General features: G+C 41.6%; 1 protein-coding gene across 2 annotated transcripts in view; it reads left to right on the forward strand.

The window, feature by feature from the left end:
* rcn1 (reticulocalbin 1, EF-hand calcium binding domain) overlaps positions 1-26717 on the forward strand; it is a 43806-nt gene extending 17089 nt beyond the window's left edge. For both annotated transcript variants that reach the window (XM_020511046.2, XM_048607387.1), the window contains exons 4-7: positions 6907-7085; positions 11331-11391; positions 17180-17379; positions 23628-26717. In XM_020511046.2, the coding sequence (XP_020366635.2) occupies positions 6907-7085; positions 11331-11391; positions 17180-17379; positions 23628-23735 (548 nt within the window). In that variant the 3' untranslated portion in view covers positions 23736-26717. The remainder of the gene's footprint in view (positions 1-6906; positions 7086-11330; positions 11392-17179; positions 17380-23627) is intronic.
* The last annotated feature ends 250 nt before the right edge of the window (positions 26718-26967 follow it).

Below are 26967 nucleotides of genomic sequence, written 5' to 3' on the forward strand. Positions count from 1 at the left end.
CACCCAATATCATCTTCCTTAATATCCGCCTCTCTTATTCCTGGAGGAAACAGTCCCCTTTGGGGCAGAAAGACTCAAGACAGGTGGTGAGCTGCCCAAATGTTCAGCTCCTCACCCCTTATGTGAAGAGCATCCTGGCTCTGACTGCCCCGAGTAGCTGACCGACCATTTCCAAGGCACTGGACTGGTGTCTGCTGGGACTCCTTGAGTGAAGGCTATTCCCCTTGACTTGACTAAGGCCTGCTGACAACCATGACAAATTTCCTGGTTTTGTATGTCTACTAAACTATAAGGCAAGACCGAGGAAATGTGAGTCTTGCATGTCTGACAGGGTAAAGTGCAAAAAGGCAAGGCTGGGATGCTGCGAGCATTCAGTAGACTAAGAGTGAATGAGTGCTATGACAGTGAGGAAAGAGCGTGGAGATGCAGCCTGGCCCAGTCTTTGAGCTGTGTACATGTCCCTGAGTGCACAGTGACCTTACTGCAGCATTGCAATGACAGTTTCCAGTGCGACCCGAGTGCAGAAGCATCCTGTAAGTGGATCAGAGGTGAGCCATGAGAGATTTTAGAGGCTGACACATGTTGGATGCCAGTGTATGTCGATGTGAGGTGCATATGGCTGGTGCCCGTGCGGCATGCCCTAAGATGTTAGTGCCCGGTGTCCAACGTGGAGCATCTTCAGGGCAATCAGTGAACTGAATACTCGCCATTTCACTATGAAAAGCATCAAAGCTGGGATGAGGCATTACAATTGGCCTCAGCAGGCCCCTCACCCTGTTCTGCCACAAATCTCACCATAGGCAACATTGCTGAGGCACCTACATGATTCCACCTGATATCCTCAAGACTGGAAAAAGTTTACATTCAGATTCTATTCATGCACTTGTTTAAGAATAATCCAAAGCCTCCATAGTCTGAAAATGCTGTATCTTGACTCAGTTCTGAAAGAGTTTGCCATGATTGAATTTGATCCTGTTTGTGTACCTGTATGTTTTGTACCAAAACCCAACACCTTGAACTAGTATGTGTCATATTCATTAAATTTGATGAGTGGTTTTCCACTCACTAAATTAATGGTTCCTTTTGAAAATGAGTAAATTGTATTAGCTACAAGTCATTGCAAACTACCAGTAAGTCTCTTGGGAATTGAATCAGCACCAGTGGAGATCCTTGTGTGTTGAGGTTGTACCGTGCACACACTGGTGACTGAAACAGCAATAAAATTCCCCAAACTTGATTATTGATGTCTAAAGTTGGCAATGGTAGCAGCTAAATACCTAATAAGTTTATATTATAAAACTCTTTCCATTATTTCAATGACAATATCAACCACTCAGAAATGAGTAATACCTGTGATAATATTGAGGACTCAGGAATTCCATGCTTCTTAAACATTCAGTTGCTAATATAATCACCTGTAATTTCTAGGTCTGTAATCAGTAAAGAAAATCACATGCCTGCTACTTAATCTCTCTTTACCAATGGGAAAGAATACTCTTTCATCAGGTATTTAATAAGGCATAACAACTACCATTTCTTCTCGGGAAAGAACTGCAATCATATATTTTCTTTCTCATTGCCTTGTAGCTACAGCTAGTCCACTTAAGGACAATTTTGTCCCACAGCACTACTGGAGTTATTTCATTAATCATGTTCCAGGTATCCTACAAATATCAAAATCTAAGCCTGTTTCAAGCATGAGAATGGGATACAGGGGAAATGAACGTTGACCAATGTGTACTCTTATGGCCAGACCCTGAGTGAGGTACTTCAAATCAGTACGGTTCCAGACAAGTTACCCCAAACTATTAAGCTCCCAGGTGAGAAGGGATAAACTGGCTCCACTTCTTTAGTCACTCACCCCGTTAGTTAGATCCTTTCCCTTGTGAATACCTTTCTCCCAGCCCCAAATGCACTTATGTTTTAAAATGAGCCAAAATGAGCACATTTTCATGAATTAGTAAAAAGCATGAATTTATTTATTACTAACAGGAGAAGAATTAACCAGATAGTAGGGCCTCTATTGGCTACTCTATTTGAGCACTGAACTGGCCCTTTAAAGGTTCACCTGGTTCTGGTAGAAGTCGCCTGGTTGAAAGGTTTGGGCCCTGGCATGTTTGTCTACATTTTGTTTCAACACTGTTTGGGAGATGTTCAAGTGTTCTCAGGCCACTTCTCAGGTTCTTGAGAGTCACTCTCAGAAGTCTGCTGTGTAATCTAACATGGAGACTTCCCCCTTTTTCTCTAGATCCTCTTCATGATTCATTTGAGGCCAACACTTGGTGCCCATAAACTAATTCAAATGGAGTAAAATTGGTGGACTCACTGGGTGAGGCCCTGCTGGTTAACAGAGGAAAATCTAGTCCTTTTTCTTTGTCATGGGGGTACCCAAAGGAGGATGTCCTGATCATTGCTTTTTGGGTCTGGTGATCCCATTGTAATACACCCTGTGACTGTGGGCAATTTGCTGAAGAGTTCCACTGGGTCATGCCCAGGTTACCTATGACTTCCTGGAGTATTTTGGACATGAAATTTGAGCCTTTGTCTGACTGGATTTCAATGAGCTGACCATACCAAGTAAAGAATTATGCACAGTTTGAATATGGTTATCAAGGGAACAGCCTCTGGAGAATGGGTAACGGTATCCATGATGTTGAGGGTCAGTGAACAGACTGATGGAGGTAGTTGAACAATGCAACTGGTAACGTCACTGCAACAGTCACAAAGCTCAATTAGCCACTCTTCATAAACAATTCAAAGACTGATCTATAAATTTTATTTAACTTTTATCCTTTGGTTTTACCTTTTACCTCTAATCTGTGCATATAATATACGTGTTACTAATTCTACTCCCAATTAGTAATTAACAAACTCATTCTTTATTACTTTTAGAAAACCTGGCTAAATTAGCTCTTTTAAAGACATAATTTCATTTGAGTTTCAGAGTAAAATATCCACATGGGAAGGGATCCATTTTAAAATAACCTGGTTACAAACAACTGAGCAGATGAGTGAATTAGGGTATTCTGCCTGGAACTGGAACAACATGAGGAACCTCACCGTGGGTCTGGTCATAACAGTATCACCTACAAGATGTACAGCAACATTTAACCTCTATTATCTGAACAAACCCTTAAGGGCAGCATGGAGACACAGTTCCAACTTCTGTTATGATGAGTCACACACCATCCTGACATGTTCATATATCTCCATTCCTTCATTGTCACTGAGTCAAAATCACTGCACCCCCTATCTAAAGCATCTTCAGCAGGAAAACTTCAGTGGTTCATGAAGATGGCTGATTACCATCATCACAGAGCAATTAGGGATTGGGCAATAAGTCCTTGCCAGCGATGCCCACGTCCTGAGCATGATTTTTAAAAGATGATTCAGCTGGAATATTGCCTCAAAATAGAATTAAGCACAGAATAGTGATTAAAAGAAAACTTTTTAAACAAGTCCCAAATACATCTGTAGGCTCAGCTAAGTTAATTGGATAAGTATAGATAATTCAGTGGGCTGAATGGCCATTTATGTTCTTTACTGCCTATCATGCTTATATTTTGTTGTTCTTATTTTAAGTTCTTTGGATTTTCTGTGTCCTTTAAGTGTTGGTCAGTTTAAGGATATAAACAGTCCCTGGACATAAGGTTTCAAGTTGAATTAATATTAACCTGATACTGCTTAAATAACCCAAGCAATGCTTCCTTATTTTAATTCTATCTCCATAACTCACAGTCACCGAGATAATAGTTGATCTCCATTTAGTTTTGAACAAGTGGTATCATAAATACAAATTAAGTGGAACATCTTAAATAATTCTAGTGTGGAGGAATCAAACCTGTCACCAGAAAGCTGTGTCCAATTTGCAAACAACAGTCCTGTTATTAATGCCAGTTAACCCCATTTTATCTTTTGACACCTAAAAGACTTGCCATTCCTTGGTCGAGAGGTTAAGGTCACAGTAAGTCAATTGTCGGTGGCCTCAGTCAGCCTGAAACTAAGATGGTGATACCCAACACTACTCCTGACATTCTTTAGAGAAATCTTACTAGAGGGAATTGTTCTGATGCTAAGAACATAACTTCAAATCATTCCTGCCTTGTTTTCAAATTCTATATCTCCATTCATGCATTTCTATTCACTAATAAGGGGCAGTAAAAATCCATTATCCCTGAATGTCAAGATTGATAATTTTTTCTGCTTTATTTTTTGCAGATTACCAACTACAAACCCCTGTGCTTATATAAAATAAAAATTGAAAATGCACAAATTCAGGTCATTTGATGGATTAAAACGTTTCACAAGGAGGGCTGCAACTGAATACTGACTAGTTTTAGTACATTTCTTTATGTTTGAGACCGCACCCCTCCCTGCCACCATTAACCTCAATATTTCTCCCTTTGGAGAAGTTCCTTTGAACTTCTGTAAAATCTAAAACTGCAACTTGTTTTCTTGCTTTAATATAAAGTGATTTTATTAATCTGAAATGCAAAAATGTAGAGGGAAGTAGACAGCAATTATAGGTTTAACAATATGTTGTGACCTAACACTAGGCACAATCCATGGAACCTGTCAGAAATTAGACAACTAATCAAGCTCAAAACCTTTTCCCATCAGTTCAATTCATGGCTTAACATTGAAATATCCAGACTGTCTTGAGAAAATTGGCAGTTTCAAGGAAGGTTTTACAATACTGCAATTGATGGAGAACACAAGCCTGCCCAGTGATCCACCACAAGTGCAGTATCCACCCGAGAGCCAAATTGAAAATTGAGCTGGACAAGACTGAGCAAGATAGAACCATGATAAAAGAGTATAGGAGCACACCGACCAATGTAGTTAAATAACATACATCATAATGAAGGATGGATCTTTGAGAATATGCCTTGAACCAAAATGCCTAAAGGTTGTGAAATAGTGCCGTTGGAAAATACATATTTTGGAAAAAATAAATCTGGAATTAAGAATCTTCTGATGACTATGAAACCATTGCCAATTGTCAGACAAAAACTCATCTAGTTCACTAATGTCCTTTAGGGAAGGAAATCTGCCATCCTCACCTGGTCTGGCATACATGTGACTCCAGAACCACAGCAGTGTGGTTGACTCTCAACTGCCCTCTGCAATGCCCACTTAGTTGTATCAATCGCTACAGAGTCTCAACAAAGAAATGAAAGTGGACGAACAACCTGACATCGACCTAGCCACTGAAAAGATGGCAGAAGCATCCCTGTTGACTCTGCAAAGTCCTCCTTACTAACATCTGGAGGCTAGTGCCAAAATTAGGAGAGCTGGCTCACGGACTAGTCAAGCAACAGTCTGATATAACCATTCTCATGTAATCGTACTTTACAGACAATGTACCAGACACCACCATTAACAGCCTGGATATCACCCAGAGAGTTCTCCTAGGAGTCCTCAACATTGACTCCAGACCCCATGAAGTCTCATTGCTTCATGATAAACACGGCCAAGGAAATTGCCACGTACTGTCTTCCTTCAGCTGATGAATCAGTACTCTTCCATGCTGAACGACATATGGGAAAAGCACTAAGGGTGTCAAGGGTGCAATATGTGCTCTGGGTAAGGGATTTCAGTGGCTCAGCAGCTGCACTACTGATCAAGATGTTTGGGTCCGAAAGGCCATAGCTACCAGAATGGGTCTGCAGCAGTTGGTAAGGGAACCAACAAGAGGGAAAATTATACTTAATCTCATCCTTACCAGTCTTCCAGTTGCAGATCCATGACAGTATTGGTAAGGATGACCACTGCACAGTCCTTGTGGAGGCATAGTCTCACCTTCATATTGAGAATATCCTCCATAGTGTTGTGTGCTACTATCACTGCACTAAATGGAACAGACTTCAAACAGATTTAGCAACTCAGAATGGGGAATCCATGAGGCACTCCACAATCTGCAACCTCATGGCCTAGCATATCCCCTACTCAACAATTAACATCAAACCAGATATCAATAATGGTTCAATGGAGAATGCACGAGGGTATGTCTGAAGCAGCAGCAGGCATATCTAAAAATGAAACAGTATGAACTGCCGATGCTGGAGTCAGAGATAGCACAGTGTGGAGCTGGAGGAACGCAGCAGGTCAGGCAGCATTAGAGGAGCAGGAAAGCTGACGTTTTGGGTCAGGACACTTCTTCAGAAATGGCCTGCTGTGTTCCTCCAGCCCCACACTGTGTTATATCTAAAAATGATGTGTCAACTTGATGAAGCTATGAAACAGGACTATTTGATTGCATATGCTGTGTGGCAGCAAGTGTTGACAGAGTCAATACAGTGTGGAGCTGGAGGAACACAGCAGGTCAGGCAGCATCAGAGGAGCAGGAAAGTCTATGTTTCGGTCGGGACCCTTCAGGTCAGGATGAAGGATCCCGACCTGAAACGTCAACTCTCCTGCTCCTCTAATGCTGTCTGACCTGCCATGTTCCTCCAGCTCCACGCTGTATTGACTCTGACTCCAGCATCTGCAGTTCTTGCTATCTCCAAGTGATAGACAAAGCTAAGTGGTCCCACAACCAACCAATCAGATCTAACAAAAACATTGCTGGAAAAGCTCAGCATGTCTGGCAGCATCTGTGGAGAGAAATCAAAGTTAACGTTTCGGGTTCAGTGACCCTTCCTGAGAACACAGACTATTTTGTATAAAACTAAGGGTTGAACTTAATTAAGGGATGGCTGAACTTAATGAAAGGATGGCTAAGAGATGATTCTACATCTACTTTGTATAGCACTGAGTTCCAGCGTAATGGCATTTGAATTATCAATGTACTTTCAGTTTCATTAGAAGCTCGATAGCTGTTAAATTGTCAGGTGTGTCAAATGCAGTTGGTCCAGATTGCAGCAACTCACTAACTTAGAACCTGGTCTCTTTAATGGATCATAGACAATCCTGAAGAGTTTCAAGATGCAGCAGATCAGCTGAGTTTCAAGAAGATGCTTCCTCGAGATGAGCGGAGATTTAAAGCTGCAGATCTAGATGGAGACATGGTAGCCACCAGAGAGGAGTTTACAGCCTTTCTTCACCCAGAAGAGTTTGAGCACATGAAAGAAATTGTTATATATGTAAGTAAGAAGTTTCCTTAGCACTCTTGAATGTGTATATAGAATTGGACAATTACAGCAAAGAAGGTCACTTGACCATTGTGACTGTATCAGATCTTTGAAGGTAAAGGTGAAATTGGCAAATTCTCTCTTTTACTAAATAACCAGCAAAGACATTTTTAATATCTCATTTTCCGTCACCTTTGGAGTGCAGAATATCAACTTCATCAACACTTTTCATTTCGACCTCAAATTCACCTGGACCATCTCTGACACCTCCCTCCCCTTCCTGGACCTCTCTGTCTCCATCTCCGGCAACTGACTGAGCATCGACATCTATTTCAAACCCACTGACTCCCATTGCTACCTTGACTACACGTCCTCTCACTCACCCTGTTGCAAAAATGTGATCCCATACTCCCAATTCCTCCACCTCCACCACGTCTGCTCACGGAATGACGCGCTCCATTCCCGGACATCCCAGATGTCTCCCTACTTCAAGGACTGTAACTTCCCCTCTCCTGTGATTCATAATGTCCTCAATCACATGTCCTGCATTTCCTCCCCCCCAACAACAACAAGAATAGAGACCTCTGGTCCTCATATACCACACCACCAACCTTCGAATGCAATGCATCATCCTCCACCACTTTTGCCACCTGCAATCAGACTCCTTCTCCAAAGAGATATTCCCCTCCCCAACTCTTATCTACTTTCCATAGGGCCTGTGCTCTCCATGACTTCCTCATCTGCTCCACACTCCCCACCAACCCCACCACACCTAGCACTTTTCCCTGCAACTGCAGGAAGTACTACACCCGCCCGTATGTCTCCTGTCTCACCTCCGTTCAAGGCTCCAAACAATCATTCCGAATCTTACAGAAACTCATCTGTATGTCTTCTAACCTGGTCTACTGTATCCATTGTTCCTGATGTGGTCTCCTCTACATTGGAGAGACCAAGCACAGATTCGGTGACAGATACGTGGAGCATTTGCACTCTGTACGCTCCAATCAAAACCACCTTCTGGTTGCCAGCCATTTTAACTCCCTCTCCCACTCCCTTGGCAACATGTCCATCCTGGGCCTCCTCCAATGTCACAATGAAGCCACATGAAAATTGGAGGAACAATACCTTATATTCCACCTCAGGAGCTTACAGCCCTCAACATAGAAATCACTAGCTTCAAAATTTCCCCACCCCCGACATCATCCCATGTCTAGACCTCTCTCATCCCCGCCTCCTTGACCTGACTCAACCTGTCCATCTTCCTTCTCACCTATCTGCCCCACCCTTCCCATTGACCAATCTCCACAACCCCCTACCTGCATCCACCTGTCACCATCCCACCTGGCTTCGCCCAGCCCCACTCCCACTTCCTCTATTTATTTCTGACCTCCCTTCCCCCTCCCCAGTCCAAAACGTCGACTTTCCTGCTGCTGATGCTGCCTGACCTGCTGTGTTCCTCCAGCTCCACACTGTATTGACATCAACATAAATGTTTTACTTATTAAGAAGTTTAAAACAATGCTCAGATTTAGTTGCTTAATTTGGCTATGGCCCCATCTCATTTAGAAAGTGCTAACAATGAATTCAGACTCCAGCATAAATTCTCAACGAGAATTAATTTCCTTCTGATCCTCCTTACCAACTTTCAAAACTTTCCCTCCCTACCCCACAAAAACAAAAAAAACAGTGCTGATTGTACCATGAGGGCTACTGTCGGTGGAACTGTTTCAATTTGAGACATTCAGGGTGGTGCTAAGTTGCCCCTGTGTCACTTGACAAGAACTAAGCACCATGTATACCTTGTTAATGATACCATTCTCAAAAGAAGCAAACACGTGCTCCCATAAAACTAAAAGAATCACTGAAAGTACAGTAACAAAGTCCAAACTAAACAAACAGGAACCTTACACAAGAACTTGTCATGCTATTGAGTCTGCTTATAAATCAGGCACCTTGCATTTGGTGGTAGCAGACTTCATTTGCCTCCAATTCTTCTCACACAAACCTCATTGGCAGCCCTCCTTTTACCTAAAAGCTATTCTTATGCCATTAACCTTGACTAGGTGACTGTATGTATCCCATCTTATCCAATGTTGATCACCAGATGGAACCTTTAACTAGTTGTGCGATAAATATTTTGCTCAGAATTTATTTGGTAAGTGTATATAAACTACTTTTTCTCTTCCACATGATCCCAGGTCAGTAGAAAGGTCTTCTACTGCAACAGCTGATGGATCATTTCCCATCTACTACACTTTATTTAATATTTAAAACCTGTGCATTGATTATTACATGCTGACTGATAGGAGCAATTAGGTCTTATTGCTGAAGACATTCTTGCTACTTAACCATGGGAAGACAATGATACTTCCTTGCTTTGCAATTGCCTGTATGGTAAATAAAAGGTAATTTTTAAAATTATAGCTAATAATTCTTAAACCCAAAGGATAAATGAGAACAATTGTGCATTTAGTTTAGCTAATGTGTATTTGTTGTTGGTGTAAATGAAAGCATGTAGCCAGATATGGCAATGCAAGGTGTAGAAGGTGGTCCGTGATTCGTTAAGTCACAGATATTGGTTAGGCCATAGCTGGAATGTTGTGTTCAGTTCTGGTCTCCTCACTATAGGAATGATGTGATTGCACTGAAGGGCATGCAGAAGATATTCACCAGAATGTTGCCCGGGATAGAGCACTTTAGCTATGAAGAGAAGCTGGATAGGCTTGGGTTTTGTTCTGTTTAGAGCAGACAAGGTTGAGGATGGGGTGGGAAGGTGGATCCTCATTGGGATATATCAGATTACGACGGGCGTGCACAGGGTGGGTAGGAATCAGCTGTTCCCCTTGGTTAAAGGGTCTATAATGAGGGGACATAAATTTAAGGTGAAAGGCAGAAGGTTTAGAGGGGATTTGAGGAACAATGTTTTCACCCAGAGGATGGTGGAAATCTGGAATGCACTGCCTGTGTGGGTAGCAGAGGCTTTCTAGCTAATGATCAAGGCCCCTGTCATCTCCATTAAAAAGCCTGTAACCACAGGAATTTTCTCTGAATTTCTTTATTGGATTGGTTAGCGATTATCTTTTATTTGTGCTCCCTGCTTTGCATCTCCCTAAAAGTAGAAAATCTCAATGTTTACATCAAAACCTTTCATAATTTTAAGCCTGTTTATTCCTTCTGGTCATTGTAACTCTCCCTACAACTGCCCTGTTCAGTTTTAGGTTGAGATATTGTAATTGTGAATAAGTATTATGGTGTGTCTTCTCCATGACAATGCCTCCACTGTTCAGAATCCACTTGCTAAACAATTAGTTTTCCCCTTGAATTGGTATTATTTGCGAATTGTCCTGATGAGTGCATGAGGAAAAGCTTTGACAAAATGTGTCTTTTTTCAGAATATTCCAGTTATGTAGCATTAGACAATGATCTGACCATCATTACAGTGACCTTAGAGGAATCTGCTGTGCACAAATTGGCAGCTGCATTACCTACATTACAATGTGATGACAAGTCAACTGTATGTGATGTTTGGAAACAGCAATAACAGCTCACGTTTATATATTACCATTAATGTAGCAAAACATCTGTGGGTGCATTTTGGTAGTGGGTTATCAAAATTTGACACTGAACTATATAAGAAGATATTAGAAAGCAGATTAGTCAAACAGGTAGCTATTAAGGAATAGCCCTTCAGGTAAGGTAGTGACATACAGATGCAAAGAGATTTTGGGAGGAAATGCCAGTGTTTTGTGCCTAGATAGCTGAAGACAACAATCAAGGGCTACAAAAGTAAGGGGGAGCAAGGCCACTGAAATTAAAGTGCTTTGGAATGACCTGACATTGTGAAATGTCCAACGTATAACAGAGTGCTATGGGAAACAATGTTTCCTCTTATAGGAAAAACTATAATTTGGTGTCACTTTCAAAACCAAGCGTTGACCTTTTTTAACACAGATATACGGAGACTTTCCTTTCTGAGGATCATGAGTCTTTGGAAATCTGTTCCTCAAAAGGCAGTGAAAACAGTGTCTGAATATTTTTAAGGCAGAGTTAAGTCGACTCTTGATCAGCAAGGGGATGAAAGGTTATAGAGGGTAGGCAGGAATGTGGAGTAATCAGATAAGCCACGATTTTATTGGATGGCAGAGCAGGCTTGAGGCGCTGAGTGGCCCACATCTCCTAATTTGTGTCTTCTTATGAATGCAAGTTTTTTTCTACGTATCATCGGTAACTGTACTTACAAAGTGCTCTTATTACTAGGAAACTCTTGAAGATATTGATAAGAATGAAGATGGCTTTGTTGATGAGGATGAGTACATTGGTAAGGAATGATGCCTTTTGAATCACTAACTGTGACCCAATCATTAGGCTCTGATGATTTCGGTAGAATCACTTGTAATCAAACTGAAACACAACGGTAAGTCCTTGAGGATGTCATTTCGCCGATGTAGCAGCAGTGCCCTCTGCAGTAATGGGAGGGATGGCAGCCCCCATATTGAAAAAATTCAAACTTTGTGTGCTTTGACATTTCATTATCAAATCTGAGAGACAACAATTTCAGCAGCTGACATTGGGCAGAACAAACTGGGGGAAATTAGAATTTTTTTTTAACTGCTTGTTGTGATCAGAATATATTGCATGGAAGAGGGATTGAAGCAAATTCAATAGATTTCACCAGGGAATTGAATATACCTCTTTGAAAAGAAGTCATTGCAGGCCTCTGAAGGAAAAACAGTGTGTAGAAATAACTCCACGTCTTTTTCAAAGGGCTGACACAGGCACATTAGCCAAAAGACTTCCATCTATGTTGTACCATTCTGTAAGTTAAAGCAGTATCATAAAGATTTAGACAACAATTAAATGACTTAGAGTTACACTTTCCCTCTATAACTGAAATCAAACCAACTGATTTACTAATTTTGATCACTGGGTCTTCATGAAACACAAGCAAGAACCCCATGTTCATCTCTGAACACATTGAAAATATTCACTGAGTACATTTTTAGGGATTTTCAATGGACAGTAGTCTGTGTCTTATGGGTTGTGTATTCAACATGATGTCACATCCAATAGCTGACATGAATAGAAATGCCAAAAGAAACAACTGGCATTTATGTGGCGCCTTTCATTACTTTAGAGTTCTACTTTTTATAGTATAGTTCCTGTTGTCATGGAAGAAACATGACAGTAAATTTGGGCCTAGTAAGGTCCCACAAATGGCAAAACCAGACAATCTGCTGTAACATTGTTGATTGAGGGATAATTATAAATATATTTTAATAGTATATACTGTACGTATAAGGAAAAGAAAACTGAATTATTTTGACTTTTGAGTCAACTGACGAATATTTCAATTTATGCTGATAATGGTCCTTTATTGCACATTTGGAGTGCAATGCTATTCCTAGAGCACTCTGGAGTGTCACTGAAGCCATTTTAGTGTTACTGAGATCATTATAACCAAATCTCATGGAGTCACGGTGGCAAAGTGGTAATGTCACTGGACTTCTATAATCCACAAGCCCACGCTAATATTCTGGACTCAAACCATGCCAGATGGTGAAATTTGAATTCAATAAGTAGATGGAATAATGGCAATCATAAAGTCCATTGACGGTTGTCAGTGAACCCATCTGGTTCACTAATGTCCTGTAGGGAAGGAAATCTATTGTTCTTACCTGGTCTGGCCTACATGTGACTTCAAACTCACAGCAACTGTCCTCGGGCAAATAGAGATACAAGTTAGAATCAAATCTAGTCGAAAGAAAGAAAAAGGAAATTGATCAGATTAAGAGAGAGTGAAAAAGATTGGAAAGTTAAAATAAGAAAGGAAAGTAAAACCTTACATTTGATATTTTTAGACAAATTTAACCAAAGGATGACTACTTGCAAGAATGAGACTTAACAGTTAATGTTCAATTGCCAGTTATTAAGAATAAACATGCTTTTAAGTATAAGCCTTACATTTTATGGTGACTTTAGTGGAACATTATATGCAAATCTAGCCCAAGTTACTAAATATAATGGGGAGACCACTTTTAGAATTCTGCGTAAAATTCTGGTCGTCCTTTTATAGGAAAGATGTTGTTAAACTTGAGAGGGTGCAGAAAAGATTTATGAGGATGTTGCTAGGACTGAAGGGTTTGAGTTATAGGGAGAGGCTGAAAAGGTTGGGGCTTTTTTCCCTGGAGTATCGGAGGCTGAGGGGTGACCTTGTAGAGGTTTGTAAAATCATGAGGGGCATAGATAGGGTGAATAAGCAAGGTCTTTTTCCTAGGGTGGGGAAGTCCAAAACTAGAGGACATAGGTTTAAGGTGACCAGAGAAAGAATTAAAAAGGACCTGAGGGATAGCTTTTTCACGCAGAGGGTGGTGCATGTATGGAACGAGCTACCAGAAGAAGTGGTGGAGAAGGGAACAATTACAACATTTAAAAGTCATCTGGATGGGTATATGAAAAGGAAGGGTTTAGAGGGACATGGACCAAAAAATGCTGGCAAATGGGACTAGGTCAGATCAGAGACAACAAAGTGCAGGGCTGGATGAACACAGCAGGCCAAGCAGCATCATAGGAGCAGAGAGGCTAGACCCTTCATCAGAAAAGGGGGAGGGGAAGGGGGTTCTGAAATAAATAGGGAGAGAGTGGGAGGCGGATAGAAGATGGATAGAGGAGAGGATAGGTGGAGAGGAAACAAACAGGTTGAAGAGGCGGGGATGGAGCCAGTAAAGGTGAGTGTAGGTGGGGAGTTAGGAAGGGGATAGGTCAGTCCAGGGAGGACGGACAGGTCAAGGGGGCAGGATGAGGTTGGTTGGTAGGAGATGGAGGTGCGGCTTGAGGTGGGAGGAGGGGATAGGTGGGAGGAAGAACAGGTTAGGGAGGCAGGGACGAGCTGGACTGGTTTTGGGATGCGGTAGGGGGAGGGGAGATTTTGAAGCTTGTGAAATCCACATTGATACCATTGGGCTGCAGGGTTCCCAAGCGGAATATGAGTTGCTGTTCCTGCAACCTTCGGGTGGCATCGTTGTGGCACTGCAGGAGGCCCAGGATGGACATGTCGTCTGAGGAATGGGAGGGGGAGTTGAAATGGTTCGCGACTGGGAGGTGCAGTTGTTTATTGCGAACCGAGCGTAGGTGTTCTGCAAAGCGGTCCCCGAGCCTCCGCTTGGTTTCCCCGATGTAGAGGAAGCCACACCGGGTACAGCGGATGCAGTATACCACATTGGCAGATGTGCAGGTGAACATCTGCTTGATGTGGAAAGTCTTCTTGGGGCCTGGGATGGGGGTGAGGGAGGAGGTATGGGGGCAGGTGTAGCACTTCCTGCGGTTGCAGGGAAAAGCGCTCATCCTGCCCCCTTGACCTGTCCGTCCTCCCTGGACTGACCTATCCCCTTCCTAACTCCCTACCTACACTCACCTTTACTGGCCCCATCCCCACCTCTTCGACCTGTCTGTTTCCTCTCCACCTATCCTCTCCTCTATCCATCTTCTATCCGCCTCCCACTCTCTCCCTATTTATTTCAGAACCCCCTTCCCCTCCCCCTTTTCTGATGATGGGTCTAGGCCCGAAACGTCAGCCTCTCTGCTCCTATGATGCTGCTTGGCCTGCTGTGTTCATCCAGCTCTGCACTTTGTTGTCTCGGATTCTCCAGCATCTGCAGTTCCTACTATCTCTAGGTCAGATCAGGATGTTTGGTTGGCGCAGATTAATTGGACCGAAGCATCTATTTTCGTGCTGTTTGACTCTCTGACAAAGTTGAGATCCTATTTGTGGAAAGCAAATGATTCAAGAGCATAAGTTGAACAGCAAGTTCTGTGATTAGCAAGTCATCATATGTAGCTTGTTTCTCTGAACTTGCCAGGCAATTTGTGTGCTCATAACAGTGTGCTTGTTTCTATCCTTTTTTTCAAAAGGCAGATTTGCTTATTGTTTTTGGTGGGGTTAGATCCATGAATTCTCCAGAGACCATCTGTTGGCAGTCTTCACTGGGTTTGCTGCATGAGGTCGGCAACAGTTTAACACAAGGCACCAAGAATAAAGAGCATTTCACATTGTTTAGCAATTTATCTATTAAGTAACTGTGATTACCTCTCAATAACAAAGAATACTTAAAAGTAATGATTTTACTAATTACATAGCTTTGTAGATGATTTAAATGGAATGATAAAATAGACGAAGATCTCAAATACTCTCCATTTGTAACAAAAACAATAAGCATGATTTCAACAATAACCCTCATTCATGTAGCACCTTTAAAATAGGAAAACATCCCAAGACACTTTTCAGGAGTGTTATCAAACAATTTTAGGCATTGCAGCACATAAGGAGATGTTGGGTTAGGTGACAAAGAATGTTTTCAAAGAGTTAGGTTGAAAGGGATGTCCTAAAGGAGGAAAGTTAAATTTAGGGAGTGAATTTCAGATGTTAGGTTTCAGCAGTTTAAGGTGCAGTCATTGGTGGACCAATGAAAATAGCATAAGAGGCCAAAATTTGAAGAGTAGAGAAATCTGTTCCAGGACCACAGGAAGCTGCAAATATAGGCAGGATCTTGGTCATGGAGAGATTTGAAAATTAGGGTGTGAATTTAAAAATTGAAGAATTGCTGTACTGCGAATCATTCAGATTAGCGAGCGCAGGAGTGATATGTGAACGAGCCTCAGTGTGAGTTAGAATAGACAGTGATTTCACATTAATTAATTTCACAGTAATTAAATTCCATTCAGGGCCATTAGCTACCTGTAATTGCTCCATAGTTGTCATCAGGTGCTGAAATGTGAACAGTGGTGGCTGCTTTCTATGAGTGTGCAGACTACCTTCATCCCATACATACTGAACATATTAAACCACATGCAGCAAAATGAACCAGTCTAATGGAGCACATCAACTTAAATTATTTTTACATTATGAAAATGCTCGATTTTAATTAATGGAACAAATTAGAAGGTAAAATCTCTCCCAAGCATTTTTTTTTCTCTCTTGTTCCTAAGCTATGGAGCCAGAATGCCCAAACCCTACCACTAACTCAGTGAGTAATTATGCGCTGGTCAGTCAGACACTGACCCATTCTGAATTATTCATTCTTCATTCTTAGAAAGAAAACAGGTCTATTTAGCACAAAAGTATTGTGGCATTCTGTGGTGAGAATTATGTTGTCACACAAAGAAATAACAAAGGATGACATTAATAGCCAGTGTTTTCAGGGTGCTTTTTTTAAGGAAAACCATTGGCATATTCACCTGATGGAGCATAATGATCTTTTAGCTGCTGATAATTACAAAATATAAATGACACCAACCATAGTTGCTGGCACCTTCCTGATTCTGCCTTGTTGGTTTTGCTGTGGGCTTAAATGGTTCTATGACTCTGAAGGGGGAGAATACACAATAATTACCATAGTACCCAATCCTACTTCATAGGAGTATTATCAAAAAACATTTCACATTGAGCCACCTAAGGAAGTATTAGGATAGTTGACCAAAGCATGGCGAGAGATGGGATTCCCACCTTAAAACTCTCCAGGTTTAGGCTTTAGGTGGTAATTAGGGCCAATAAACATGAAGTGATTAAAACTGGAGTTTAGGGATTCTTGTGGAACAATGATAATTCCTTACCTCTGAACCAGGAGATTTCGGTTCAAGTCTCACTTGCTCCAAGAAATGTAATAACATTTCCAAGGTTGATTAGTAATATCTAAAATTAAGGTTGGGGATGCTTGAAAGTTAAAAAAATAGACTCTTGTAGCACAGTGTCAATGTCCCTACCTCTGAGTCGGAACTCCCAGATTCAGCTTCTACCTCCTCCAGATATGTGTCATAGCATCTCTGAACAGGTTGATTACAAAATATCTAAAATTGGGCCAGAAGTGAAGGAGTGCGGAGATCTTGGAGGGTTACACGATTCCAGGAGATTTCAGAGATGGAGAGGGGAAAAGCCACAAGGAACTTTAATACAAGGATGAAAATTATAAAATTAAGGCAGTACAGGCCAATGTCGGCAGTGGGTCAATGAGGACAGGATTCCTGGAAGAACGAGATCTTTCCTGCATGCACTTTCTGAGCTTGGTAGCACAGGGTTCATGGGGCTGCTCAGACTTATTTTTCTATTTTTTCAGCTGATATGTATGCACGAGAAGAAGGTGTCCCTGAGCCTGAATGGGTCAAGACTGAGCGGGAGCAGTTTTCCGATTTCCGTGACTTAAACAAGGATGGAAAGATGGACAAATCTGAAATCAAACATTGGATCCTCCCGGAGGATTATGACCATGCACAGGCTGAAGCCAGACATCTGGTCTACGAATCTGACAAAAACAGAGTAAGTAAAAGTACATACCTGTAAGTCTACAGTGGTTCTATACTTCCAATCATAGAATTTTAAGAAACTGAAAGAAGCTATTTGGTCCATTGCCCATGTGCTAGTTCTTTGAAGACTTCATAGAATCCCTACAGTGTGAAAACAGACCATTCGGCCTAAAAAGTCTACACCGACCCTCCAAAGAGCATCCCACCCAGACCCATTCCCCATAACTCTGCATTTCCTGTGGCTAATGCACCTAATCTACACATCCCTGAACACTGAGCAATTTAGCACAGACAATCCACCTAACTTGCACATCTTTGGACTGTGGAAGGAAACCGGAGCACCTGGCAGAAACTCACACAGACACGGGGAGAATGTGCAAACTCCACACAAACAGTTGCCCAAGGTTGGAATTGAACCAGATCCCTGGCGCTGTAAGGCAGCAGTGCTAACCACTGAGCCACTGTGCCGCCCTCAATTTAACTTATCCAATTTAACACCTCAACTCAACTTTTATCCCTTGTTCTTGAAAATTAGTCCCTTTCAAGTACATATCCAGTTGTATTTTGAAAGCTCCCATCTAAGTTCTAGATCTCAACACTCCTCTATGCAAAACTTTCTCCTCAATTTCCCGAGACAACAAGATGTAGAGCTGGATGAACACAGCAGGCCAAGCAGCATCAGAGGAGCAGGAAAGCTGACGTTTCGGGTCTAGACCCTTCTTCAGAAAAGGGGGAGGGGAAGGGCATTCTGAAATAAATAGGGAGAAAGGGGGAGGCGGAAAGAAGATGGATAAAGGAGAAGATAGGTGGAGAGGAAACAGACAGATCAAGGAGGCAGGGTTGGAGCCAGTAAAGGAGAGTGTAGGTGGGGAGTTAGGGAGGGGATAGGTCAGTCCAGGGAGGACAGACAGGTCAAGGAGGCGGGATGAGGCTAGTAGGTAGGAGATGGGGGTGGGGCTTGAGGTGGGAGGAGTGGATAGGTGGGAGGACAGGTTAGGGAGGCGGGTACGAGCTGGACTGGTTTTGGGATGTGGTCGGGGGAGGGGAAATTTTGAAGCTTGTGAAGTCCACATTGATACCATTGGGCTGCAGGGTTCCCAAGTGACATATGAGATGCTGTTCCTGCAACCTTCGGGTGGCATCGTTGTGGCACTGCAGGAGGCCCAGGATGGACGTGTCGTCCAAGGAGTGGGTAGGGGAGTTGAAATGGTTCGCGACTGGGAGGTGCAGCTGTTTGGTGCGGACCTCCGCTTGGTTTCCCCGATGTAGAGGAGGCCACATCTGGAACAGCAGATACAGTATACCACATTAGCAGATGTGCAGGTGAACATCTGTTTGATGTGGAAGATCTTCTTAGGGCCTGCGATGGAGGTGAGGGGGGAGGTATAGGGGCAGGTGTAGAACTTCCTGCGGTTGCAGGGAAAAGTGCCGGGTGTGGTGGGGCTGGTGGGGAGTGTGGAGCGGACAAGGGAGTCCTGGAGAGAGTGGTCCCTCTGGAAAGCAGATAAGGGTGGGGAGGGAAAAATGTCTTTGGTAGTGGGGTCGGATTGCAGATGGCGGAAGTGTCAGGGGATGATATGTTGGATCCGGAGGTTGGTGGGGTGGTACGTGAGGATGACGGGGATTCTGTTTTGGTTATTATTGCGGGGAGGGGGTGTGAGGGATGAGTTGCGGGAAATGCGAGAGACACGGTCGAGGGCGTTTTCGATCACCGTGGAGGGGAAGTTGCGGTCTTTGAAAAACGAGGACATCTGGGATGTCTGGGAGTGGAATGTCTCATCTCGAGAGCAGATGCGGCGGAGGCGAAGGAATTGGGGGCGACCAATCCCAGCTTCTCCAGTTTCCCAAGATAACTGAAGCCCTTATCCCTGGTATCATTATGGCCAAATCTGCTAATCCTGTCTCAGGCTTCTACACACTTGCTAAACTATTATGCCCGGAATTGAATTCCAGTCAAGGCTGAGTCGGTGATTAGTAAAAGTTTAGCATGATTTCCTTGTTTTTGTATTCAATGCTGCTATTTACAAAGCCAGGTTTCCGATATGCTTTCCTATCTGCCTTATCTACCTGCCTCCCAAACTTCAAGACTTGTGGATGTGTTCTACCTGCTACTCTTGTATAATCATACAGCAAGGAAACAGACAGCAAGGAAACAGACCCTTCGATTCAACTCATCCATGCCAACCAAGTTTCCCAAACTAAACCCACTTGCCTGCATCTGGCCCATATCCCTCTAAACCTTTCATATTTATGTACCTATCCAAATGTTGTTTTAAATGTTGTTACTGTACCTGCATCTACCATTTCCTCTGACAGTTCATTCCACATACGAACCACCCTCTGTGTGAAAAGATTGCCCCTCAGGTCCCTTTTAAGTCTTTCTCCTCTCACCTTAAAAATATGCCCCCTGGCTTTGAACCTCCCCACCCCAGGGAAAGACCTCTGCTATTCACCTTATCTATGCCCCTCATGATTTTATAAACGTCTATAAAGTCACTCCTCAACCTCCTATGCTCCCAGGAAAAAAGTCCCAGATTATCCAGCCTGCCCTTATAACTCAAACTCTTCATTCCCTGCAACATCCTTGTAAATATTTTCATCACCCTTTCCAATATTATCAATATCCTTCGTATAGCAGGGCAACCATAATTGTGCACAGTACTCCAAATGTGGCCTCACTAAAGTCATGTACAACTGCAACATGACATCCCAACTTTTATAATCAGTGGTTTGAGCAATGAAGTCAAACGTGCTAATACCTTCTTCACTACCCTGCCTACCTATCATGCCACTTTCAAGAAAGTTAGGGCCCTACCATTAAATATATAAGTCCTGCCCTTGTTTGTCTTACCCACAATGCATCACTTTGCATTTATCTAAATTAAACTCCATCTGCCACTCATCAGCCCATTTGCCCACTGGGTCGAGATCCCATTGTACTCTTAGGTAACCTCCTTCTCTGTCCACTATACCACCAATTTTGGTGTCATCTGCAAACTTATTAAACCATGCTTCCTGTATTCTTTTCCAAGTCATTTATATAAAAGACAGACAACAATGAACACAGCTGGTCACAGGCCTCTTGTCCAAAAAACAACCCTCAACCATCACCCTCTATCTCCTACCATCACGCCAATTTTGTATTCACTTGGCAAGCTCTCCCTGGATCCCATGCAATCTAACTTTACTAAACATTCTGCCATGTGGAACCTTGTCAAAGGCCTTGCTAAAGTCTATGTAGACAATGTCTACCACTCTGCCCTTATCTATATTCTTGGTCATGTCCTTAAAAAAACTCAATCAAGTTTGTGTTATCCCAGGAATAATAAGTACCAGTATGTAACTCCAAGTCATTAATTTAATTAACGTGTTTGGATGATATCTGAATTCAAAAGGTTTGAATTGCCATATCACCTTGTTGCAACAAAAGTCCACAACAATCAGTTAAGTTGGAATTATCCCATTGATCTTGAACTGTGGGGTGAGTGTGTTAGGTGGTGACTAACTTGCTGCCCTAACCACTGAAGAAACTCACCATATTGCCCACTGGTCAGTTCATTAAGATCTGATCACCTCGCTTCAGCAAGTTTCTCATGTTAATCACAGGCCTCAGTATTGGCATTCCAGGTCACCAGAAGCTGCTAATCAGTCAGTGGCCAGCAGCTTCTGGGTCCTAAAGTCTGCAGGCTGAGACTGAAGCCTCAAATAATCCAGCAATGTGTAGGTTCTCAGGACTTGGGGGTCACAGGGAGAGGATTTCTGAGACAATGGCAGGTGGTAGTTTTCTGAAGACTCCTTGTAACGAGTCTATGTCTCCAAATACTCCCAGATTGGAGCAATTCAAGATTCCCATCCAACCTGGTGGACTCGTTGCTCTGGTTTTACAGTCAGGAAATTAGTCGCCTTTCTTATAAAATGAAGAACTGCAGATGCTCTGAAACAAAAGCAGAAATTGCTGGAGAAACTCATCAAGTCTGGCAGCATCTGTGGAGAGAAAGCAAATTTAACGTTTTGAGTTCAGTGACCCTTCTTTGGAACCATTCTAAAGAAGGGGGTCACTGGAATCGAAATGTTAACTCTGATTTTTAACTACTTTTCTTGCCTGTCAAGGAGACAGATGATCAAGGATGTTATTAGTTGAGGTCTATAAGTGCTCATTAATTGACCATATAAGGAGTGTCCACTTAAAGGCCTTAATTGCTGATAAGTCAAGAAAGATGTCCTTGGACACCATCAATATTTTCGTCCCATTTTTTCCCCTTCATACCCACTCCAAGGAGGGGAAAATCGTGCTCTTAGAGTGAGGGCAGGGGTGGGCTGTTACTTAGTGAGAGTAGATATTTATGCCTCCTTTCCACTATAGCCATTCCTTATCATTGCTATTTTATCTTGTTATTAGTAGGAACCGTCATTAGTTTTTTTTAAATAAAACGTCGGTGGTGTGGTTTATTGTGGTATATTTAAATATCACTATTCCCTGCCAGAGTAGAGATGACTAGGCAGTTTCTCGCAAATCATGTTGGCAGTCCACCCTTTTGTAATTTGCCATGATTGGTTTTAAGGAACTCATTTGTGTTGTTTAACTATCCTCCACTTGCTGCATCTTATTGGAGAGAAATAATCAATTTGCAACATGTGAATGTTGTACGTGGACAAGTTGGTGCAGTCTTTATCACATTTTTGATCAGTTTGTGATGGTCTCTGTTTAAACAGACTCTGTAGATAGGCATTGTTTGCTGAGTAAATAGACTGTACTAAGATCTTCCCTAAATCCCACCCTGTTTGCAAGTAGTATGCTAATACAAAAGTGTCAATAAACATGCTGTACATTATCATCATTAACAATGATTACCACGTGGACATTCAAATCAATAAGAGAGGTCATTGTTATGAACCATGAACAAAATGGACCTCCACTGTGACAAACACCATCTCAAAAAAAACCTCACATAGGTGTAAATAGAACTGCTACACAATTTCATTCTGCTTTACAATGCTGCTGGATACCCTTCAATGACCAATTGGGTATAATCAAATCAAAAGATTTATATCAATGTGATTAATGCCTGGTAATCAATACTGGATGATTCATCATCATAAACTGTAATTCATTGCATATAATAGATGCTACATTATGTTGGTTATTCAGTTAGATTTAGATTTTGTTGTTGCATGTACTCAAGTACAGGAATACATGAGTACAGTGAAAAGTGTACAAAGTCACCACTCTCTGGCGCCGTCTAAGTATATAAGACAGGATTAAAAACAGAAGCAGAGAGCAAAGAAACAGCCAAAAGGAAATGACCAGATCACTCCCCTGCCTCTGCCACGAGTCCTCTCTGCCAGAAAAACAAAGCCATAAAGTCTATCCCTCAATCTGTGAACACTCAGGTGCCCTGGGTCTCTGCACACTGCCACAGCCAGAACACCACCACGTCTGCTGTCAGGTACCCAGGCCCAGCCATGTCCTGGAGTCACGCCATTGCCGCTAGAACCATTGTAGTTGCTGTATAATTATACAGAACAGAAGGAGGCCATTTAGCCCATTGATCCCGTGCCAGGTCTTTAAAACAGCTATCCATTTAGGTCCAATATCTCTGTCCTTTCCTGTAAATTTGCAATTTCCTTTTTTCCTTAGCCAAATCCTTTTTTAAAAGTTACTAATGAATCTGTTCTGTGATCCCTTCTAGCAGCACATTCTAAATCATCACAACTCGTTTGGTGAAAACATTTCTTTTCATTTTCATTCTGATTCTCTTGCCAATTATCTTAATTCTGTGTTCTTTGATGACCAACTATCAAGCCAGTGGAAGTAGTTTCTTCCTACCTATGCTACCAAGGCTCCTCATAATTTTGAACACCCCTATTAACTCCACAACTAAACTGTTCTATGTCGCTCCAAAGACGACAATTTCTGTTTGTCCAGCTTCTCTAGATAACTGCATTTCAACATGGATTATCTGTAATCAAAAATAAAATATAGAATACTTGCACAAAATCATTGCCCACCATTAACTTGATCAAGAATTAGATTTTTACAGCCCTGAAAAAACCCATTCATCCCATCAGCTCTAGAACTGTCCAATTTAGCCACTTTCCCCCCAAGCCCTGCAAATATATCCTCTTTAATATATGTCCATTTCCTCTTTGAAAGTTCACCTACTGCTTCAGTTGTTCATAAGAACCAAATATTGACAGGATAGAACTTGCTCAATTTTTGTCCCAAAATATTTAATGTTCTGTATTTCATTCTTTTAATAGGATAAAAGATTATCAAAACAAGAAATCCTAGACAATTGGAATATGTTTGTTGGCAGCCAGGCCACCAACTATGGGGAAGATTTGACTCGAAACCATATTGAGTTGTGATAGCAACGAAGGAAAATAAAGTTGGCAGTGTGACAACTCTCCTTCCACTTATAAACACTTAGCATTATTCTATTGAAGATACAGGAGTGGGCTAATGGACTGCAAATACTTACCATTTGTAAAGTTGCTGAAGCTGTTACTCCAATCTCGCTCTCTTAATGTAGTCCATTCTTTACCTCATTAACTCACGGGCTACCTAAGTCCAGATGTTTGTTTACACCATTGATGAGTGAGTGCTAATCCATGTGTGTTGTACAGAACCTTTATTTCAATACATAGTACAGTTGTATAGTATAAAATACTTGGGAATGTTGGGTACATTCATTTATTTTTCTGTTCATTTGGGATATAAGATGCCAGATCATTTCTACCCCGTAATGAAATCTCTTATTGTAAGTAATGAAACACCAGCTAGATCTTCTGCTAGGACAGCCAAGTGTTATCTGGTTGTGTTCTGAATTAATACTACATATGGCGCCAATATGAGAGTGTGCATTACTGAAGATAACATATTCAATTGATTTTAACATTTGCTTCCAAAACTGTGAACTCCACCATTTAGGAGGAAACAGTCAGCAGGTATTTGGGAACATCAGCTGTACATTGTCCTCCAAATCACACACCATTCTGACTTGGAAACACATTGTAATTTCCATCAAGGTCACTGGGTCCTGACCTAATAGCACTGTGGGTGCATCTACACCATACAGCAGTTCAAGTAGGTCGCTCATCACCGGTTTCTCAAGAGCAGTTAGGGCTGGTTAATAAATACTGGTTTTGCCAGCAATCTCTAAATCCTGAGAATGAAGTTATAAAAATCCTGCGATCTGTCTTTTTGAATGGTATTAATTTTCCATTGCTTTTTTTTTGTTCTATACTGATAAACTGTGGAATAATTGAGCCACCATATTCATTGACCTAACTTACATAATGTCTTTGTGTGCATTTCCTGGGAAACTAAACTTCTTCAGTTGGTTCATTCCAAATGATGCAATGGGTCATTTTGTGTTGGGTAATCTGAACGGCTTACCAGGGCACTAGATCTGGCAGGGAGGGACAATGAAAAATCAGTAAAAAGAAACTGACTACCTACGGTTTACGGCACCAAATCATCTATTTTCAGTGATGACAATCAGATTTTTTGGGTAGTTGTTAGTTGTTAGACTTAGATTTGGTCATTCTTTTCAGGTTAGTTGACAAATGTTGTGTTGCATTTATGTAGCATCTCCAAGAAGGGAAAAAACAGTAATACTTGGAAATGGATGTACTGGACCTTCTGTTTGAAGTATGTGTAATTGAAACTTTAATAATTTTTTTTTCTTTGAAGCTTTAATAATGTAATAATCTATGTGATATATTGTGACAGATGGTCAAACAATTGGTCAAGGAAGTAGGTATTAAGACAAGTGGGGGGGCTTTAAGAAGGGAATTCCAATGTTTTGGACCTGGGCAACAGCAGGTACTGCTGATATTGGTGGATCGATTTAAACAGAGCTTAGTAAAAGGCCAAAATTGGAGGAGTGCAGAGATTGTAGAGGGATGTGGAGCTTATGGTGGTTGCAGAGATAGGAAGAGGAGTTCATGGACAGATTTGAACAAAAGAATGAGAATTTAAAAAATGGGGCATAATTGGATTGGGAACCAATGTAAGCCATTGACCACAAAGGCATGAATGAGATTTCAGCAGTAAATGAGCTGAAGGAGGCATAGAGACAGCTGATATTGGGAAGTGGTGGTCAGAAGCTTATCTTGGAGTCATTTTGGTTGTGAACCGACAAGTTCAGCCCAGTTGCCAGGGTAAGGAATGAGCGTGATAGCTTAGGAACTGAGTTTGTGATGTGGGGATGGGGTTGTAGACAATATCTTCCATTTCTTCCAATAGTTAGTTGAAGAAAATTTCTGCTTACCCAGTATTGGATGTGAACCAAGCAATCTGACAAATCAGAGACAGTGTATGTCAAGAGAGGTGAAAGTAAGGTAAAGCTGACTGTGATAACTGAACATACAGAATGCATTTCTTTATGATGTTATATAATGGCAGAATGTAGAAAGTGACTCCAAAGATAGATCTATGGGGGATTACCTGAAGTAGTGATGCAAGAGTGGGAAAAGAAAGCAGGTGATTTTCTGCCTATAACTGGATAATTAGATGCTGTGCTATGACATACAAAAGTATTGCTTCAGATAGAAATGGAGCTAAAGGAGTTGATTAGCACTTTTGCATCTTCTGATCTGTTATGTCTAATTATATCCAAGATTTCTACAATTACTGTCATTTTATGGGATTATAACCAGACTGGGAGCCAAGTGATATGGAGTACTTCCATTTCAAAATCTTTTTTTCTGTGTACACGTAGATGGATTCTTTAATGAAGAATTTAATTTAGTTCAATTCAATTGTACATAACATAGTTCAATGTTGTGGTGTTGGCCTGATACTAAAATTCCTTGCGGCACTGAATGGTGTGTGATAATGTGTAGGGACCATTTTGTGTAAAGAAAAAGTATACTTGCTTCACCTCTGGTACTTCTTGCACTTTCCAAATCAAAGGTGAATGCTCCTTGGTTTGGTGATCACCTTCATCGGCTATTTAAATTCTCCAGAATAAATGTTGCCAATGATTCTAGTGAAAAGCACCAAAACCAACTGCCTTATTTTTGAGTTCTTGTGTTAGCTTGCATTTTTATATACTTTTAGGGTAATAAAACATCTCAAGGTTCTTCAAAGAGTGTGATCAACCAAAGTTTGACATGGTGTTGCAGAAGGAAATTTAAGGACACGTGACTAAAAGTTTCATTCAAGAAAGAGGAAAAAAAAAGACGTAGAGAGGTTTGAGTTTGGTATATTAGAATTAATGCCTAGATAGTTGAAATTACAGCCACTTCACCAGATTAAAATCATAAAACCCAAGGGCATAGAATTGGAGTATCAAAATGTTAGAGGGCTGTATCACCAGAGGAAGGGAAAAAAACGAGGTTGTTTCCTTGCTTGCCAAGCTGGCTGGTTATTGTACAGACGTTATGTCACCATGCTAGGTAACATCATCAGTGTTACCTCCGATGAAGCGATGTTGTTCTGCTCTGCTTGGAATTTATATGATCCGGTCAGTTAAGTTGGGTTGTGTCATTTCTGGTTCTGTTTTGCATGAGTTTGTATATGGGATCTAATTCTACATGTTTGTTGATTACATTACGCGTTGAAAACCAGGCTTCTAGGAATTCCCGTGTGTGT

Source organism: Rhincodon typus, chromosome 17, assembly GCF_021869965.1.
Source record: "Rhincodon typus isolate 14 chromosome 17, sRhiTyp1.1, whole genome shotgun sequence".
NCBI classification, from domain to species: Eukaryota; Metazoa; Chordata; class Chondrichthyes; order Orectolobiformes; family Rhincodontidae; genus Rhincodon; species Rhincodon typus.